This window comes from Peromyscus eremicus, chromosome 18 (genome assembly GCF_949786415.1).
Source record: "Peromyscus eremicus chromosome 18, PerEre_H2_v1, whole genome shotgun sequence".
Taxonomy (NCBI): Eukaryota; Metazoa; Chordata; class Mammalia; order Rodentia; family Cricetidae; genus Peromyscus; species Peromyscus eremicus.
Window position 1 is genome coordinate 39,755,445 of NC_081434.1, and position 20,428 is coordinate 39,775,872.

General features: G+C 40.3%; 1 protein-coding gene across 3 annotated transcripts in view; it reads right to left on the reverse strand.

The window, feature by feature from the left end:
* Window positions 1-5,262: 5,262 nt before the first annotated feature.
* Window positions 5,263-20,428, reverse strand: part of C18H12orf42 (chromosome 18 C12orf42 homolog) — a 136,640-nt gene continuing 121,474 nt past the window's right edge. For all 3 annotated transcript variants that reach the window (XM_059245373.1, XM_059245375.1, XM_059245374.1), the window contains exons 4-5: window positions 9,449-9,814; window positions 5,263-5,851 (exon numbers count right to left, since the gene is read on the reverse strand). In XM_059245373.1, coding sequence (XP_059101356.1) covers window positions 5,415-5,851; window positions 9,449-9,814 — 803 coding nt within the window. In that variant the 3' untranslated portion in view covers window positions 5,263-5,414. The remainder of the gene's footprint in view (window positions 5,852-9,448; window positions 9,815-20,428) is intronic.

Consider the following 20,428-nt stretch of genomic DNA (forward strand, 5'->3'; position numbering starts at 1 on the left):
GGTTTGTCTGTGTAGCTTTGCGTCTTTCCTGGATCTCGCTCTGTAGACCAGGCTGGCCTCGAACTCACAGAGATCCACCTGCCTCTGCCTCCTGAGTGCTGGGATTAAAGGTGTGCGCCACCACCGCCCGGCGCACAGGATTCTTTTGGCTATCCTGGGTTTTTTGTTTTTCCATATGAAGTTGAGTATTGTTCTTTCCAGGTCTGTGAAGAATTGTGTTGGTATTTTGATGGGGATTGCATTGAATCTGTATATTGCTTTTGGTAAGATTGCCATTTTTACTGTGTTAATCCTGCCTATCCATGAGCATGGGAGATCTTTCCATTTTCTGACATCTTCTTCAATTTCTTTTTTCAGGGACTTAAAGTTCTTGTCATATAGGTCCTTCACTTGCTTAGTTAGGGTTACCCCAAGGTATTTTATATCGTTTGTAGCTATTGCAAAGGGTGATGTGTCTCTGATTTCCTTCTCAGCCTGTTTGTCAATTGTATATAGGAGGGCTACTGATTTTTTTTTGAGTTAATCTTGTATCCTGCTATGTTTTTGAAGGTGTTTATAAGCTGTATGAGTTTCTTGGTTGAATTTTTGGGGTCATTCAAGTATACTATCATGTCATCTGCAAATAGCAAAAGCTTGACTTCTTCCTTTCCAATTTGTATCCCCTTGATCTCCTTATGTTGTCTTATTGCTCTGGCTAGAACTTCAAGTACTATATTGAATAAGTATGGGGAAGTGGACAGCCTTGCCTCATTCCTGATTTTAGTGGAATTGCTTTGAGTTTCTCAACATTTAATTTGATGTTGGCTGTTGACTTGCTGTAAATTGCCTTTATTATGTTTAGGTATGTTCCCTTTTTTCCTGCTCTCTCCAAGACCTTTATCATGAATGGGTGTTGGATTTTGTCAAATGCCTTTCCAGCATCTAGTGAGATGATCATGTGTTTTTTTTTTCTTTCAGTTTGTTTATATGGAGTATTATATTGACGGACTTTCATATGTTGAACTACCCTTGCATCCCTGGGATGAAGCCTACTTGATCATGGTGGATAACTGTTTTGATGTGTTCTTGGAGTCTGTTTGCCAGTATTTTATTGAGTATTTTTGCATCAATGTTCATGAGGGAGATTGGTCTGTAGTTCTCTTTCTTTGTTGTATCCTTGTTTGGTTAGGAATCAGGGTAATTGTAGCCTCATAGAAGGAATTTGGTAATGTTCCTTCTGTTTCTATTGTGTGGAACAATTTAAAGAGTATTGGTATTAACTCTTCTTTGAAAATCTGGTAGAATTCTGTGCTGAATCCATCTGGTCCTGGTCTTTTATTAGTTGGGAGACTTTTAATGACTGATTCTATTTCCTTAGGGGTTATTGGACTATTTAAATAGTTTATCTGGTCTTGATTTAACTTAGGTATGTGGTACCTGTCCAGAAAATTATCCATTTCTTTTAGATTTTCCAATTTTGTGGAGTAGAGGTTTTTTTTTTTGTTTTTGTTTTTGTTTTTGTTTTTGTTTTTTTTTTTTTTTTTTTTTTTGGTTTTTCGAGACAGGGTTTCTCTGTGTAGCTTTGTGCCTTTTCCTGGAACTCACTTGGTAGCCCAGGCTGGCCTCAAACTCACAGAGATCCACCTGGCTCTGCCTCCCGAGTGCTGGGATTAAAGGCATGCACCACCACCGCCCGGCCGGAGTAGAGATTTTTAAAGTATAACCTGATGATTCTCTGGATTTCTTCAGTGTTAGTTGTTATGTCTCCCTTTTCATTTCTGATTTTGTTAATTTGGATTCTCTCTCTCTCTCTCTCTCTCTCTCTCTCTCTCTCTCTCTCTCTCTCTCTCTGTCTTTTGGTTAGTTTGGATAAGGGCTTGTCTATCTTGCTGATTTTCTCATAGAACCAGCTCTTTGTTTCATTAATTTTTTGTATTGTTCTCTTTGTTTCTATTTTATTGATTCCTGGAGTCTATTCTTCCTGGGTGAGTTTGCTTCTTCTTGTTCTAGAGCTTTCAGGTATGCTGTTAAGTCACTAGTGTGAGATTTCTCCATCTTCTTTATGTGGGCATTTAGTGCTACGAATTTACCTCTTAGCACTGCTTTCATAGTGTCCCATAAGTTTGGGTATGTGCTGTCTTCATTTTCGTTGATCTCTAGGAAGTCTTTAATTTCTCTCTTTATTTCTTCCTTAACCCATTGGTGATTCAGTTGAGTGTTATTCAGTTTCCATGAGATTGTAGTCTTTCTGTAGTTTTTGTTGTTGTTGAAATCTAACTTTAAACCACAGTGGTTTGATAGAATGCAGGAGGTTGATATCATACTTTCAGATGTGGTTTTCAGATAATTATTTTTCCACAAAGAGGAAATTTTATATTGTTTCTAAGACACCTAGAGTATGTGGTAATAAATGCTGTGAATGAAATCACAGATCCCTGTTGAAAGAACAAGCTGTAATTCTGAACCTATAAAACAATTTTCCATAGTATATGAGAGACCTTATTCCTGTCCTCCCTGCCTGGGTGATATGTGAGTACATGTTATGTACTTTCTAACATTGAATTATGAATGTATAATCCAGCACTGTTTTCCAAAGTAATGGGAAATAGCTCAGTACACTTACCTTCATATCTAAGTTCTGGAACCGGGTTCAGCATAAAAGCTCATGTCTGTACCAGTCAGGATTAGGAACGCTTTATCATCCATCACTAAGTATGTTCTGAGTTGGACCAACTAAGTTTCCCCCCCAAATACATGTACTCAAAGACAGAGGAAATAGACAGAGATGCCTCATTCACCAGTCAAGTTAAAATGGATTCTTGGCCGGGCGGTGGTGGCGCACGCCTTTAATCCCAGCACTCGGGAGGCAGAGCCAGGTGGATCTCTGTGAGTTCGAGGCCAGCCTGGGCTACCAAGTGAGTTCCAGGAAAAGGCGCAAAGCTACACAGAGAAACCCTGTCTCGAAAAACCAAAAAAAAAAAAAAAAAAAAAAAAATGGATTCTTGAAGGATTTCTTGGTGGTCTCTGATTCTTACCCCAATTACTTGAAAGGAAGCCCTTACCATAAACCTTACCAGTATATGTGGATTTGGCATGCTTAGAGAAATATTTTACAAAATGTCATTTCATGTGTATTCCACAGAACACTAGTGTTAGCAGATATTAATATATACTATTTTAAAAACACATGTACATGCTAGGCATGATGGTGTATGCCTTTAATACTAGCACTTAGAAGGCGGAGGCAGGGGGATCTTCGTGAGTTCAAGGCCAGCCTGGTCTACATAGTTAGTTCCGGACAGTCAAGGCTATGTAGAGAAACCCTGTCTCAAAACAAAAATACGTGTACACAATCCAAAGATCTCTGATAAATAAAGTAGATATGCACTTAGTTAAACAGTTTGTTGAATTTTTATTGTGAAATTTATCTAGGGCCTAATATGTTAGTGTGGCCCCCCAGTGAGAGCTCACAGTGAGCCACCCTCATAGACTTGGCTACAGACCCCCCCATGCCACACCACATCTTTCCAGTTCTAGTATCCCACGGACTGGATTTGGGAAGCTGCCTCCAGCTGTAATATATTCAGATTTGCATCTTTTGCTTGTCTCCCTTTTGTCAATTCTGGACAGAATTGCCTTTTCTGCACTGAATCTTCAGATAAATTCACTTATTTACAACTCAATAGGTAGGGAGTCAAGTCCCTACCATGTCAAGTCCAGTTTCTAGTTTAGCGTCAGCTATTATGATTTTTGGTTCATTATTTTTTAATCTCCTTGGGCATTGTTCTCCTGCTTTGTAAACACTGTGTGCTAACTCATAATTAAAGCACATGTTAAAATATCCCAGAATCTCTATATAAGACCATCAGTTTATCTACGCACTGCTCTCCAATCAAAGGGCATGAGGTTGAACTTGCAGTTGTCACATGAACTTTGGTGACCTGATGCCTGGGATACGATCTGCTTGTTCTCTCACAATAAACATTAATAACAAATAAAAAGGAAAGCATTGCACCTTAAAAACCGCATTAACCAGAAAAGTTTCGGAGTTTGGGTGTGTCACTTTTTTCTAAAGTTTTTTACTCATAGAAAAAATACTATTTTTATAAATTGAATGATTTCTCAGGAGACTAAATGGATTCCTAAATACAGTGCCCTCTTCCTACAGCAGCATTTCACTCCCGATGAAATTCTGAGGCTTACGGTGCTGAAGAGGCGGCTCAGCAGCTAAGAGCATCTGCTGCTCCTGCAGAGGACCTGAGTTCAATTCCCACATGGCAACTCAGAACACCAGCAAGCCCAGTTCCAAGGGATCCCATGCCTTCTTCTGACCTCTTTGGGTAACAGGCCCAAATGTGGTGCAGATACATACGTGTCGGCAAGCACTCATACACATAAGATTTATAAAAATAATAATAAATCTTAAAAAAAGACAATTCTGGGCATTGAATTTGAACATGAGGTATGATGTCTCAAATGTAGGCTTATTTTTACCTGCATATATGCATCCATATTTATTGAACTAAAGGGAAAATATTAATACAGTTAATCTTTATAATCTCCGTGCATCTGATTTCCCAAAGCCAAACCTGTGGGAAAACTGCAAGACAGTGGATGGATATCGATCACACTGGTTCCTACTTCTCTATGAACATTAAAAGGAACAAATGTCATCCCATTAAATCACTGATAAAGTATCAAACACTATATTGTGATGGAAAGTAGCCATGTGAGTCTGTTAAATTACTCCAAAACATTTTAAATGTGTTATTTAGAATGGCCAGTTTGATAGTACATTCCCTAAGTTGCCAGGCTTTTCTATTACAAATCAGAAACTTTGGAATCTTCTCCTTTAAAAAAAAAATTAAACTTACTTCCAAGTGTTTCAAAAGCCTCCAGCTAGGATCTGGCTTCAGGTTTCTGACACAAAACCCTTCACAGAGCCTGAAGAATTTCCCTAGGCCCTTCTGGTGTAATCAAATTTCATGTTAACTATTAAATTACAGGCATTTGATTATGTTTTCCAAATGTCTGCGTAGACAACCTGAAGGCCCTTAGAAACTATCCTTAGCCCTTAAGTGGAGGCTGGCAAATAAAACCTTTTACCTGTATCAGCAAAACAAAAGCCCGACCTTCCGATCCCGGCAGGCCAAGCTGCAAAGTGGCACACGGTGCACCCGATCCTTATTGTACAGCGCAGATTCTTTGTAACAGTGGGAGACAGAGCAGAGCAAAAATACTATTACAAATGCTTGAAAAAGAACATTTTTGGGCTTCGATAGAGACTTTTGACATTATTTATTAGGTTCAAAAATGCTTCACAAAGCCTAACAATGGTTCTATGGAAACCAATCCATCTGAGGCCCTCTCTGTTGTTCTGAGCAGGCATTGATTGGAAGATGGGCCACACTGGCAGAACAATTCTTTCTCAGCAGTCAGTGTAAGTGATCATTCACCACCGGCCTCGAAAGAGTCTGTGAACAAGCCGTAAGGGAGCGCCGGGGTGGGCGCGGGGCTGCTGAGGAGCAAACCTTCATTAACTTCCTGGAAAATAAATGGGTAGAAGAGCCCACGAGCATGGGCAGGGGCTCCTTGGCTGCACGGCCACGGAAGGTGAGAGCGGTCTCTGACCTATGTTCTTTGGCGGTATGAGGATGTTTGGGGGTCATCTCTGGTGTTACTGCAACCAAGCCCCTTCCGATTGCACTTCCGCGTACGCTTAAGGAGTCTGTGTTTGTCCAGGATCTCGAGGCTGCCGCTTGATTCTGCTGCTCAGGTTCCACGGAAGTCCTATAAGTGATCTGTGGGGAAAAGGAGTTCTGGCTGGTACTTCTGCAGAGGCCGATGGCGGTGAAGGGTCTCAACACAGGACCTGGAAGTCAAAGCAGAGTGATAATAGAACCCAAGCCTGGACAAGGATCGCGGGACTGCAGCTGGGATGGAGAGAGAAAACAAAATCCCCAAACCACGCTGTCACACAGTCCAAACGCTGACTAGTCCTTTGCTGGCAAGAACAGTTTCAAAGGAACCAGTTCAAACCCTCCGAGAGAAAGAGAAGGGCTTGGTGACTAACGCGGCACACGAGCTTCTAACTCTGGGAAGTTGGTAAAGAGAAAGTTATTGAATCACGCTAGATATGCTGGCGAGGATCAATGGCCCGCTCAGACTGACAGCTGGTGATCTGAAAGAAAACCCAGAAGTTAGCTATGCCATGGATTTTACCAGAAACTGTAAAACCAGCTGAAACGAACCAAAGTAGATGGCCCCGAAGCTGAGTCGACCCAACACCACACCCTCATGCTGACATTAATATCAAGTTTAATTTTTATTCTTTCCCCAATCACACTTCCAGTGTTATATACTCTATCTGCATTTTATGTATCTAGTCTTCCATTTTAGTTTGCGAAATTCTACACATTGACCTACCCACATTAGAAGTCTAGTCCTTCACTAATAAATTAAGATAATTTACACACCTTAAATCATTTCCTGCAGCTCTCTAATGGGCTTCTTAGTAACAGGGAAATTCCTAAAATATTTGAAACAACCCACAGAATTATTTTCCAGTTCAAAATTGCATAAAATTAGAATGCACAGCATCACCTAACAGCCAGTATATCGCTAAGGAGTTAAATTGAATTCCCACCACATTGCTTTGTGCCCAGCAGGTACTGATCATCCACTGTGCACTCAATGTACCTGTCAAACACACAAAACAACAGCAGCTTACTGGATCTGACTGATCCAAAGTAAGAATTCTTCCTGGACGTAAAAATGGAACACTTCCAAAGGTCTAAGTAAGTGAAGGCTTTCAAACTCGGTGCTTTGCAAGCTCCTAATAATACCTATTATTACAGACTTCCAGCCCTAGTATATAAATAGTATATATTTAATTATTGTCCATATTCAGTGCATAAAGAATCTACTGAAATTCTGGAATTCAGCATAACAGAACATGACCTAGGCAGAGCATGTTCTCCTAAGCTGAAAAACAGACATCCTTTCCTTTGAAGGACTCCAGTAATCATGATGATGCATTGGACCAGCAGGAGGTTTAGTGTGACAGTGGGGTCTAACAAAATCCAGGCCATCAGAGTCCAATCCTGAAACATCAGCCACCCTAAATCTCTTTGTTTTCATGGGGAACGTGGAGCTTCCGCTATCCATGACACTTGATTGCTGATGAAATTAGATTTGTTCTTTCATTTCTTCATCGGCTAACATGGGTGCACCTAGTAGGGGTCCAACAGCATTCAAGACATCAGGGACACAGAAGAGAATAAGGTGAACATTATCTCTGCACTTACACAGCCTACAGTCTCTTTGTGGGGAGAGAAGGGGGAAGGAGAAGGAAGCTGACTCATGAATAAGAAATAAGAAAGCTCAGAAGTCTTAGTTTGGTGCTAAATCCTAAGAGAAAAATAAAGCAAGAAAGATTATGAAAGACCAAGTATGTCATACTTCACTAAAGACTTGACTATGGAGAAATAAACTAGTTGAATGTCTGAGGAGAGACCACACAAAGTGTTAAGCACTGAGAACATAGAAAGTGCTTAAGGCTGAAGAACCACCGTTTCCCTGTTAACTTGTTAGTACAAGGATGTTCCAACCCAGAGTCAGGGTGGGAGGCTTGAATCCTGACTTCAGCCCTACAGAAACAGAACCCCAACAGGCCTCCAAATCTGCTTCTATAGCATGAGAAAGTCACATTTTCTATCTCAGTGGAAGGATCATATAGAGTAGAGCTGAAGGTGCATGTTCACATTGGAACATTGCCTTATACAGAGCGAGACTCAAAAAGTTAACCAGGCTGGAGAGATGGCTCAGTTGATAGGCTGCTTGTCTCATAGGCATGAGGACCTGGGTTAGATCCCCAGAGCCCATGGGACAATGCCTGCTGTGGGAACAGGTGTTTGCAATCCTAGAGTTGGGGTGGGTGGAGTTGGGAGGGTCCCCGGAACTCTCTAGCCAGCCAGTCTAACCTAATTAGAAAGATGTGGACCAATGAACCCTGTCTCAAAAGCAGACAGACTCCTAAGAATGAGATATGAGGTTTTCCTCTGACCTTCACACACATATACACAGACACAGACACAGATACAGACACACACACACACACACACACACACACACACACACACACACACATACACGTACACATGCATGCATGCGTGCACGCATACACATGTGCCTTATGCACACAAACATATACACACATACATTTTTTAAAAAGTGTTAGCCAACTCGCATAATCTGCTTCCCATCATTGGGTCCAACATCTCAGAAATAAAAGGTTCTCTGACTCAGTGTCAGCAGACCATCTTACAGAACCTGTGTTAACATTTGGAGTGAAATCTCTCTCCTCTCCCCAGGAAAAAAAAAAAACTCCATTACAAGATGGCTACATAACACCAATCGAATCCTTCTACATGACAGTTCCTAGATATAAACACCACCAACATCATATAGTCTCTACTGCGTTTAGGAAATTTTTTAAAATGAACCCTCCAATTACAAGTAGTCTTCATAGCACTAATTATTCTTGATTTACAGATGAAAAGACCAAGCTCAAAAAACACCCATGGAACTGTATCATGGCTACAGAATTGTTGTGCGAGAGAGCTGAGACTTGAGTGAAGATCTTCAATTCCAAAACCCTTTTCTTCTGTTCCATTTAAAAGCATTGTGTGTGCGTGCCCAGGTATATGCCTGTGCATCTGTGTGCCTAACATGTGTGTGCATGTGTAAACACACGTGGGTACACACAGACTTATGCATGCAACAGTATGTGTGTGAGGGTCAGAGGACAACCTCATCTGTTGGAGACACCCTCCCCATTTGTCCTTCACCACTGTCCAGGCTGGTTGCTGGACTGTGAGCTTCCAAGGATTCCCATGTCTCCTCCACCTCTGATTCTCACACTTGAAGCACAGAGATCACAGACACGTGCCCATATGCCCGGCTCACACAGGTTCTAGAGATTCAAACTCAGGTCTTCCAAATACCTTAGCCCCTGAACTATTTCCCCATCTTCTGTTTCTTTACTTTTAACAATCTTTCCTACTATGGTAGCTGAAGTTGAAACATTTAATTATCATACATATTACCCTACCCTACAGCTTCTTTATTTGTAAAGTAGGAAGTCAGCTACCTAAATGTTGTATGTTGGTTTTATAAATAAAATGCTCATCATAAGAGTCTATACATATACGGGGGCTATAATGATGTCACTGCTACTGTTCAGTGCAACGCCTGACTTATCAATAACTTGTCATCAATACGCACCTGATTGTATCTCCTCAAATGTAATGCTTATCAACAAGCAGTCTAAGGTCTCACCAATAAAGCTTTTGTCACACTTCTAGAATATGGCTCACCATTGATTCAATAACCAGTGGTTTTGTTTATAGTGTAGTTAAAACCAGAAAGTTGAGACAAGAAACATTAGAAACCATGATGTGATACCTACCAGAATCTCCCTTGGGTTTGCCCAAGGGATGGTTCTGACACGGTATGTGTCTACCTGCAGCTTCTGAGGAAATGGTATTCACTGAGTGTGGTCTCTCAAGAGGTTTATTTGCAGCTTGCTTTTCCAGAAGGGGGCTGGTCCAGGCCTGCTTAGGTGGCCCTCTAGGTGGCTTCTGCATTCCCTTTTTGGCAGTAAAGACCAAATCGCCTTCATCCATTTCCCTGGATGGTGACAGCGAAGAACAGGCTTCTCCATGAATTTCTTCTTTCAAAGAAACTGTGCTCATGGGAGACTTGGGGATTGTGTTCTGGTGAGTGTAAAGTGGTCTTTTACCTGTCATTGGACTATGAGTCCCTTCTACACATCCTGTAAAAGGGAAATACATTAGTTTGAAAGAATCACTTCAAAATCATCTTCTAGATTAATGAAAGGAAGCATGGATCAATTTATATATGGCTTTGTGTGTGTTTTCTGTTTCAAACCTGAGCAAAAATAAATGACCATGACAGGAACTGGGGTATCTACATGGAAGAAGAAAAGGTAGGAAGAGTGTGGGGAGAAACGTAAAGGGCTGTGAATACTCTGAGTCAGAGGTATGGAGAAGGTACTGTAGGATGCCCTGGACATGCTACCACTTAACCCTTACAAAAGCTACAGCTAGCTGAAACTGTTATTATCTCCATCTCATAGTCCAGAAACTGGCTTGAATAAGTTCCTGCCACCAAAAAAAAAAGCTGCATTGAAGTTCTAACTTGCAATACCTGTGCATGTGGCCTTCAATATCTGCACATGTGACCTCATTTGGGAATAAAGTTTCTAAAAATATAACTAAATATGAAGTTCATCTTGTTGTCCTTATTATAAAGGAGAGACCCACACAAGCATGCCTCATGGAGACACAGGTACAGGTGAAGCCCAGTGAAGATGGAGACAGGGATTAGGAGTTAAGGAACATGAAGGGCTTCTAGAGTGAAGAATCAAATAACCCTTCTCTAGCGCTTCCAGAAGAAGCGTACCTAGGCAGGCACCTTGATTTGGGACTTCTAACCTCCGGAATGGAATGAATAAATTTCTGTTATTTTAAGCCACCCATTTTGTGACCATTTCTTACAATACCCCAAGAAGCCAAAATACGCTTAGAACAGGTAACAGGTCGACGGTCACATAAACACTACTTAACAGAGTTATAACTTTAGCCAGAATCTCAACCCCAAAGCACAAGTCCAGTGGGCCAGACTCTTCTCTAGATGCACTAGCAAGGGGAAGAACATACTGTCGAACGCTGCTTTAGAGGGCTAGGGGGGTGGCTCAGCCAGGAAAGAGTTTGCCTTGCAAGCATGAGGATCTGAGTTGGATATCCCAGAACCCATGTAAAAAATTATGTAGGGGCACATTTGTAATCCTAATGTTATAGAATCAGAGATAGGCGGGTCTCTGGGGCTCAGTAGACAGTCATCCTAAGCAGCTAGGCTAGTCCCAGGCCAAGGAGAGAGTAAATGTGAGAGAGCCTTCAGTAGTCAAGGATAGCCATGGACACAGCCAGGGCAATGCCAATTTTCCCTGCTACAGACAGTGGTGGCTTGGGGGAAATAGAGAGAAGAAGGCCTAAAGAGATAGCTAAGAATCAACTCTGACCTCTCAACCAGAAGTAATGGGTGAGTTACAAAGGGAAGAAACAGGAGAAGAGAAAAATAGGTCTCTGTGGATGGACAATATAGGAGAGAGAGAGAGAGAGAGAGAGAGAGAGAGAGAGAGAGAGAGAGAGAGAGAGAGAGAGAGAGAGATTTTTAGGATTATATTTGAAAGCAATTGAGATCTTTTGGGGGATGAGAAATGTTGGGAGGGGTATGAGAATGGACAAAGCTTATATTTATCTAATTACCAAATTCAGTCTTCTTGCAATTCTGTGTTTTGCATAAATAAAAACATAAATTTTGACTTATTTCTAAGATATGTTTTTCTTATTTCAGAACAGTAGTGAAAGTCAGTGAAAGTACTACAACTTGAAGCTGGCTGTGAATCATGGTTTTCTGCAATTCACAGCTCAATAGCCTGGGAAATTTCTCTTTAATTTACACAATCTCAGTTTCTCATTCATAAAATATGGAGAATTACAACTACTTGAGAATATTATAAAGAACAGATTAGACAGTGTGCATAATGTATTTAGAGTATAGTTAGCATATAGAAAATAAATATTAAATATTGACATTATTACATAATAAAGGCAAGCGTATATGAAAGAATAATTCTTAAACATAAAGATGTAAAGCACACAATGAAAACAGCAAAATTTCAAGAAAATAAACTAAAACTAGCAGTTCAAATGCTGGAATTTCTATGAATCATTAATTAGACAAAAATAAAATTTAGAGAGCTAAAATAGTTTAGCATTCATGGTGCAGATGTATTTAATGACATGTCTTTTCACATAACAGTGACATAAGATAAGATCTTCAATGGGGGAAGTAGTGTAGGGAAAGAGAAATTTCCAGGGCTTAAGAATCTCCCTGGGTTGAGTGCTAAGCAGGCTAGTTTTAAGAACTGAAGGGGAACTTGTAGAAAGATATTGAGTCTGTGACAGTATGACCAAATGAATTATGTAGAAAATAGATTCAAGCCCTGAACTTCAGTAGCTATGAATCTGCCCTTAGCTGGAAATTGATTCTTTACACAGAAGAGTCAAGCAGAGCTCACTCTGGTAGTCCTCAATCCAGTAGGACTAGTGTCCTTATAAGAGGAGAACAGAGATACAGGTCTAAAGAACGCCACTGGGTGTGAGAGACAGATTGAAGAGGTGTTTCTAATAGTAAAGGAATGCCAAGAATTGCTACCAAAAGCTAAACATGCATTGAATAAATCCTCCTTCAGAACCTGCAGTCAAAGTTTTGACTCTTGCTCTCCAAACTGAGAAAATAAGGTCTCTTGTTTCAACCTGCCTACTTTGTGGTAATTTGCCACAATAGCCACAGAACTATTACATAAATTATAGCTCTAATTTGTGCACATTATCCTAGAGTAATCACCAATAAAACTCTTTCACCCAAAACATAGGTTTCTTTCTCTTTCTTTCTTCCTTTCTTTTTCTTTCTTTCTTTCTTTCTTTCTTTCTTTCTTTTTTTCTTTCTTTCATTTTTGTATTTTGGAGATCGAAAAGAGAAAGACCCCAAATCTGACAGATGTGAGATGGGAAGGGGAAGTGGTGGTTTGGATAACTTGAGTTCTACCATGTAGAAGAATTGGGCTAAAGTACCAGGAAATAGATTGTGCATGTTGAGTCACAGGTAGCCAAGAGGATACTGGCCATGCTAACTACCACATTCTACCAAAACCACAACCTTGTACACTGAGGGATAATCATAGAAAATGCTCTGGTATACCAGTAAAGTAGGGTGATCTTAAAAGTATCTGTCCCATTTGAAGGGATCAGACACCTTCTTATCCTTTTATTGCCAAGAAAAAATGGAGATTCCAGGCAAAACAGACATTTTATAGAGAGAACAAGAATGCTTAAGAATGTAAAATCTTCTGATTTGTAAATAGTGTATCTTTTTAGTCTTCTAATTATGTAGTGTATAATACATGACACAACTGCTCTCTGAATAAGCACAAGCTACCAGTTTCTGTTGTTGGGCACATAGCCAGACCTATGAGTGGCACAACCATTTACTTCTTTCTACAACATCTTTACCTTAGAACGTAATTTTATAAATATTCATCTTACATCAATGGGAATGCATTTGTAATCTCTGTTCACAAGCAAATCTTAGATCTAGATATCTGGTCTACCTCCATCATATTAACTTGAATATCTGATTTCCATTTAAAGTGATTTGTTATTTCATCTTAAACCCCACAATTTGACATGGTAGACAAAAATTATCAAGCTTTCTAAAATGCAGAGAAACATATAGAATTTTTCAAACTTATAGCTTAGGTTTCTTAGTCCAAAAGGAAAATGAATACTACTATAATCAGTGATACTTGGTCCATTCTTGTTTGGTTGTTCAAATATTGTGGATATGATGTAAGATCTGAAGCACTTATATACATCCAATTTCCCTTCATGTCCAGGAAGTTAGGGATTAAGATAATTTAAATGTTATCTGAGACTAACTACTTTCAACATCCAACTCTGTGGAAATATTCTGAGGGACTAAATTTTTACACCTTTGCATCAAATATCCCACCCCTTCCCAGAAGGGCAAGTAACGCTGCACTTATGACATATTAGGCATTCTGTGTACAGGAAACAATAAAACCACTACATATTACGTATGAAGTATTAAGATGGGTGGTTATTATAGTTATTTATTTAATTATTCAACCAATATTTTTAAGACTCTGCCACAGGTTAGATACTACTCAATACAAGCAATCATTTTTAAGACAAAATGTATCAGTTGATTTACAGGAAAATGAACTGAATCCTATCAAACCACATTCTGCTAATTTCACAGATTCGTGAATCTGTTTCTGGTATCTCCTATGATAGGTGACCTAGATGAATAGAACAACCAGTTGGTCTTAAATAGAGAGAGAAAGTGTTCAAAGTTCCTTTGCAGTCTTCAATGGCTTTTTTTTTTCTTAATTTTCCTTCCTAGATAGTGACAAAATTTAAGCCAAATTCCACAGCCTGTGGCTTGGAGTCCAGCACTTCTTGGCAGGTTACACACCTAAGTCTAATTCATTGTTTCCTAACCCTGGATGCACATTAGATAATAGACAACAACAGATTGGACATTTTTTTAAAATACAGATCATGTCTCTGGCAAACCCAGTGAGAGGGACCCAAGCATCTGTGCTGTGAGGGCCGTTTGTAATGCAAAGTATATCATCAGTGTAGAGAGTCCTTGAGCTGTGTAAATTATATGGGTTTCCAAGGCTCTTCTCAGTTTTATTCACAGAAAAAATCATGAACATGAGCTGAAAAATCAATACCATCTTTCTCTTCAGATATCTTCTGCATCCAGACACTATCTCAGAATCCAGCATACATACTCCGTAAACCTTGAGTATTCTTTTACATTTTATTTGTTTTCATATTAATCCTCTCACTTGAGCTCAATAAACCTCTCTGGTTTACAAATTTTACTGAGAAATTGAGGCTGAAAAAAATAATCATCTTGACTATATCACTAGCTGAGCTGAAAGCAGGGTCCAGGTCTTTGAATTTGGGGTAAGTTTTGTTTTACTCCTTCATAATACATGCTGGTGGTACCTACCCAAGGGTACACATGAGTGCAATATCCTGGGCTTGATGAAGTACCTCTGATGACATCAGCTAACAAATTCTGGGCCACCACAGGCGAGGACTGCTCTACTACCCAGGCCCTAGCTATAAAAAAAAAATGGTGCCAGCAGTATGTCTAACACAGAAAAGTAGATATCCTCATTTTCAAAAGGTGGAATAAAACCAGTGGTGAATAAAACTGGCAGAACCAGGATTTGAACCTATGCATACTTCATATGAATCCCTCATTCAAACCATGCTTTCAGGCTCCTGGTACAGGGATCTATATTTCATCAATTATAGACTGTTGTGTTTTGTTGGTGGTGGTGGCAGTGGTGATATGCTGAAAATGTGCCAGTCATCTTACTCCACAAGTAACTCAGCCTCTTATTTACATCATAGATCTTCTACCAGCTACTGACTTCATTTTAAATAATACTCTGTCAGACAGGAGATTTAAAGACACAATAAAATAAACCTAAGAGCTCAAAGCATTTTACCAAAGCAACTTCTTATTCTCTTTGAGTTGCAGAGTCATTTTGATAAATCATGATAGATGCTGGAGTGGGAACAGGCCTAGAGGGCCTGGAACTCACTATTGAGACCAAGCTTGTATATTCATTTTCAATTCAATACAAAGACAAATGTGTTAACTTCCATGTCTTTAGGCCTTCTTAGATACAGAGAGTAAGGTTTCCACCCCTTCACATGGCCGTTCTTCTCAGCTTCCGTGTGTCTTCGCTTCCCAGACTTTAGCTCTTTACTCAACAGTCATTCTAACCCTGTCATGTTTGTGCTATGAAAGACTGACAGAAACACCAACCTAAGACCTAAAGACATTAATTCCCCTAAGTCCATTGTAGCATTCAGGTGTGACTAAAGGCTACACCTACTTGCTTTTGTTTTCTCACATCTAAAATCAAACATTGATCATAAATACACTCTACATTCTGTTAAGACAAACACAAATCCTCCTACAGTACACCTCTTAAAGGTGTTCCTAGACCATAACAATGTTTGCCGCTTCTCACTCCCCTTTTCTCCCAGTGGCGGACTAAGACAGGTGACTGAGCTAATGAACATGTAGACAGAACACACACATATCACACACACACACACACACACACACACACACACACACACACCCCTCTCCCTCTCTACACCTCCTGAAAAAATATACATTCAGCAGTCCAGAGACTCATCTTATATACTCCTTCATTCAAAAATGTTTGTTGAAAACCTACTATGTGCCTTACCTTATACTTGATCTTGAGATGCAAGAGAATAATATAAATGAGGTCCTTACCTTCATGAAGCACAGTAACTACACTGCCAAATGGTTATAAATAGTGAATAGTATCAAGGAAAAGGCAAAAGGTTGAGACAGAGATTCCTGGATCGTGACATAGGGCAATGACATTTCGTCTCAGAAGACCTGGAGTCTGAAAAGGGTCTGCTCACTTCAGAGGTAAAGAAAAATGCCATCCTGACCATTGAAAGCAGCCCCAGTGGCTGAAACAAAGTAAGCCGGAAGGGACTGGGGAGGAGTCTAGAGGTCGCATGTGACTTAAGGACTGAAAGATGATCAGGATGAGACACCAGTGGCAGACAGGTAGAAGGCTGCTGGCAGCCTTGCAGGTAAGAGGAAATGGGAACCCGGATGGATGTAGTAGTTTGGGCTGGGCAAACTTGGCCAGCTTGGGAAGGTATTGACAGTCTTTCACCTGAAAGGTGGGGGTTATAATAACAAAAGCGTTGGGGAAGGTGAATGATACATCCTGTAGTTTCAACTCCACCATGTAAACAGCTTAAAAACTAACATGCTGATCCTTACAGTGGCGATGACTTTCTTTAAACCCATCAGAGAACTGAGTTTTCCGGGGAAACTTCCACCCCCAAACTCTGGAGAGACAGCTGAATCCAACAGGTCTATCTTGGGTTTGCTTGCCTGGAGAAGTTACCAGTGCAGCCATGCACTGGTGGGAACATTGAAATAGTCAACTTGATCAGTCACTGGCGGCTGGCTACGGATGAACTTGAGAGTTCAGGCCTGGAGACCTGTTTCAGGTGGTTCCTACATTTTAGTGGATTTTACCTCAAAAAAACTACCACATTCTCAAGGTGAATTTGTGAGAATGAGCTCTTCAAGGTTGTGACAGGGAGATGGGATGAAGGAGCTTTGCAAAGCATAAGCAGAATGTTCTCCACAACGAAAGCATGGCAACACTTTATTCTAACTGAGGGAGGGAATTTTCTCATGCTACTCTCCTTTCATGCTCCCTGTCTTACCTAAAAGGGAAACAAACAACCTAAGCAGCACTTGCACATCTCAGGGCCTGAGCCTGGGACTTAATCACAAGGTGAGATTACAGAAGCTTCCCACACATCCCAAGCCTTACCATTGTCTCCCTCCAGTACATGGGTTCTCAACCTGTGGGTCGTGACCCTCACTTTCACAGGGCTTATCTAAGACCATCGGAAAACACAGATATTTATATTACACTTCATTACAGCTGCAAAATTACAGTCATGAAGTAGCAACAAAAATAATTTTATGTTTGAGGGTCACTACAACATGAGGAACTGTAGTAAAGTGTCGTAGCGTTAGGAAGGCTGAGAACCACTGCCCTAGTAGAATGAAGTTGGATGAGAACTCAAAAATTTCAGGATGTGCCGGGCAGTGGTGGCGCATGCCTTTAATCCCAGCACTTGGGAGGCAGAGCCAGGCGGATCTCTGTGAGTTCGAGGCCAGCCTGGGCTACCAAGTGAGTTCCAGGAGAAGCACAAAGCTACACAGAGAAACCCTGTCTCGGAAAAAAAATTTCAGGATGTAGGTTCTCTCTGAGGAAGAAGAGTGAGGGTGGCTCAAAGTCCAAACAAGGGGGAAAAAGAACATGAGAAACTTGAAGCCTCTGGGGCCACAGCTAAAACACACAGCTAAGCAGGACACAATACCTAGTTGGGTTAACAGAAACACACGCTAAAAATGGACTGATTTCACTCCTACTACTCAGTTCCTCTCTCTTGTATTCGAATGAAGAGTTGTGAAGCATCAAAAGGCAAATAAAAACCTAGTCTGAAGAGAGAAAGCAAGTGGAAGAAACGTATTTGGATACGACACCAACATGGGCATTATCGGATCATTTAAAACAGGCTCATTAGCATAAACTCTGATGCAGAAAGGAAAGAGCATGAAAGAACAGCTGGGTGAGGTAAAAAGAGAGATGAGAACTCTAAGAAAAACTAAAACTGAAATGTCTGAAGTTTAAAACAAAACACTGTAAGAGAAATGAAAAATGTCTTTGATGGACTCATCCACAGAGTGCATCTGGCCAAGGGAATGAGGAAGAATTGAGAAAGGAGAACGTTTTAAAAAGAACAAACCATACAATAAGTGAGACAACTGAACAACTATACACACATAGCTAGAATACCAACAAGTGAGAAAAGAGACTGAGGCAGAAAAGCTGTTTGAAGATGTGACTTTCAAAAGTCAACGACAGACAACAGAGGACAGCATCTAAAAGAATATCAAGCAAGAGTAATGCAAAATGGAGACTGAAATCCTCCACCTGAGATCATCATTCTTAAACTGCAAAAGTCAAACACAAAGAGAAAAAACATGTAAAGGTGTGTGTGTGTGTGTGTGTGTGTGTGTGTGTGTGTGTGCATGTGTGCACGTGTGCATGTGTACGTGTGTGCGTGTTGTTCATGCAGGTGCATGTGTATGCGTTTGTGTGTATGGACAACTTTCAGTGTCATTTCTAAGTTATCAACTACCTTGGTTTTTTTTAGAGTGTCTGTCACTGGCTTGGAAAGCTTGCTGAATCAGCTCAACTGGCCAGAAACTCCCAGGGGTCTATCTGTCTCTACCTTCCCAGGGCTGGAATTACAAGAGCATGGATTCGGAGGATCAAACTCATGACTTTGGGCTTGTGCTGCAGACAGATTATGCATAGAACCATTCTCCCAGCACTAAAGATAAAGACTCTTGAAATAAGCCAAGGAAGAAAGAACGCTATCTTAAATGAAAGCCAGAAAAAAAAATCACAAGGAGGGACCTATGATACACAATAGTGAGAATATTTAATAACAATATGTTTCAAAAGTCACCACAAGAATAGATTTAAGTGTTCACATCACTAAAATACAAAGTAACATATAAGGTGATTAGTATGATTGAGCCAGTCGATAATTATACATATTTCAAAGCATCATTTATATATAATATATATGGTATTGTCATTTGTTAATTAAAATTATATTATATTAAATTCATAACAGAAATCAGAAGTCACATAATGGGAAGGTGAAATAAAATATTCAAAGTGTTGAAGTGTTGAAAGACAAAAATAAAAACATAGTCTATATCCCAAAAAACTATCATTTAACATTAAAGGATAAATTTAAAATTTCTGAGAACGACAATGGCCACAAAGCAATTGAAGGATTCTTTCCTAGTAGCACTGTCCAGCTAGAGATGTTAAAGGAAATTATTTAGAGAGAAGAATTATATATATATATATATATATAAAATTCAAATCTCATGAAGAAAGACAGAACTTGGAGAAAAGATGAATACAATAGTCTCTTTTTCCCTAACTGTTAGTTGACCCAACAGTTAACTTCTGAAACAAAATATGGTCCCAACTTCATTCCAAAATGGCCTCCTCTGCCACATGACTCCTTTCTCTGATGTATTCAGTAGTATAACATGCAATATACATGGTTGCTCCTCAATTTGATCCCCTCACCAGAATGCAAGTTTGGTGAAGGTAAATGTGAATTCTTAATTCTGTCCCTGGTATTTACTAGACACTCAAAAATTTATTGTAGGTAGGACAAATGAGGGAATGAGTCACTTGCCCTCTCTGATGGATACTCCTCCGTATGAAGGCTACCATCCTCCAGGCTCACCTCATCAGGCTCCTCTTCCTGCGTATCACCTACGGACTGGCCCACATCTGTCAGCTTACCACACTCACCATCCCAGCTCTAGTAACCATGGTGCCTGTCCCCAAGCCAGGAGGGCAAGCAAGGTTTGTCTCAAACAACAGTTCATCAAAAAAAAAAAATTGTGATACCAGTTTTTTAAAAAGAATTTGAGAGCTGTGTTGAGGTTCACTGATGTCTGCCATGAATGTGAGAAAATGAAGTAGTCACAAGGTGGCCATTTGTCATGACTCAGGCCCCCTGCTGTATGCAAGGGAGCCAGTCCCTGACTTTGAGGGGGAAGGATATACCTTCTCTTAACGTCATTGGACCACATGGTTCTCCAGCAGAAGGTCATGAAGGCATGTTCTCTGCTTCTCCAGGAGTAAAGTAGCCAAGCCATAGACAGGTTGACCTTATTACAGACTGCTTACTTCATCCAAAATGTCCCTACCCACTTACACTCCTAGCACAAGTCTACTCAACTTCCTACTGTTTGTTCCACACCTTGTCAATGCTTGCAGCTGCTTGTAGTCAACATTTGTTGTTCTTTGTGGCTGTCTTGGTGAACATAAGACAATACTTCCACTGTGCTTTTACTTTGTGTTTCCCTAATAAAGAACAAATTCAACCATCGCTCCTCCTACTAAATCTTTCCCTGGAATGGTCTGCACTTGTATAATTATGGACAGAGTTTCCATCCCTTCTCTCTCTCTCCTGTTCTGTTTTCTAACCAGCGGGAGCGTAGGGACAGAGCCCAGCAGAACAAAGTGAGGAAATACGGAATACATAGGTAATCCAAAGCGTTGATAGTC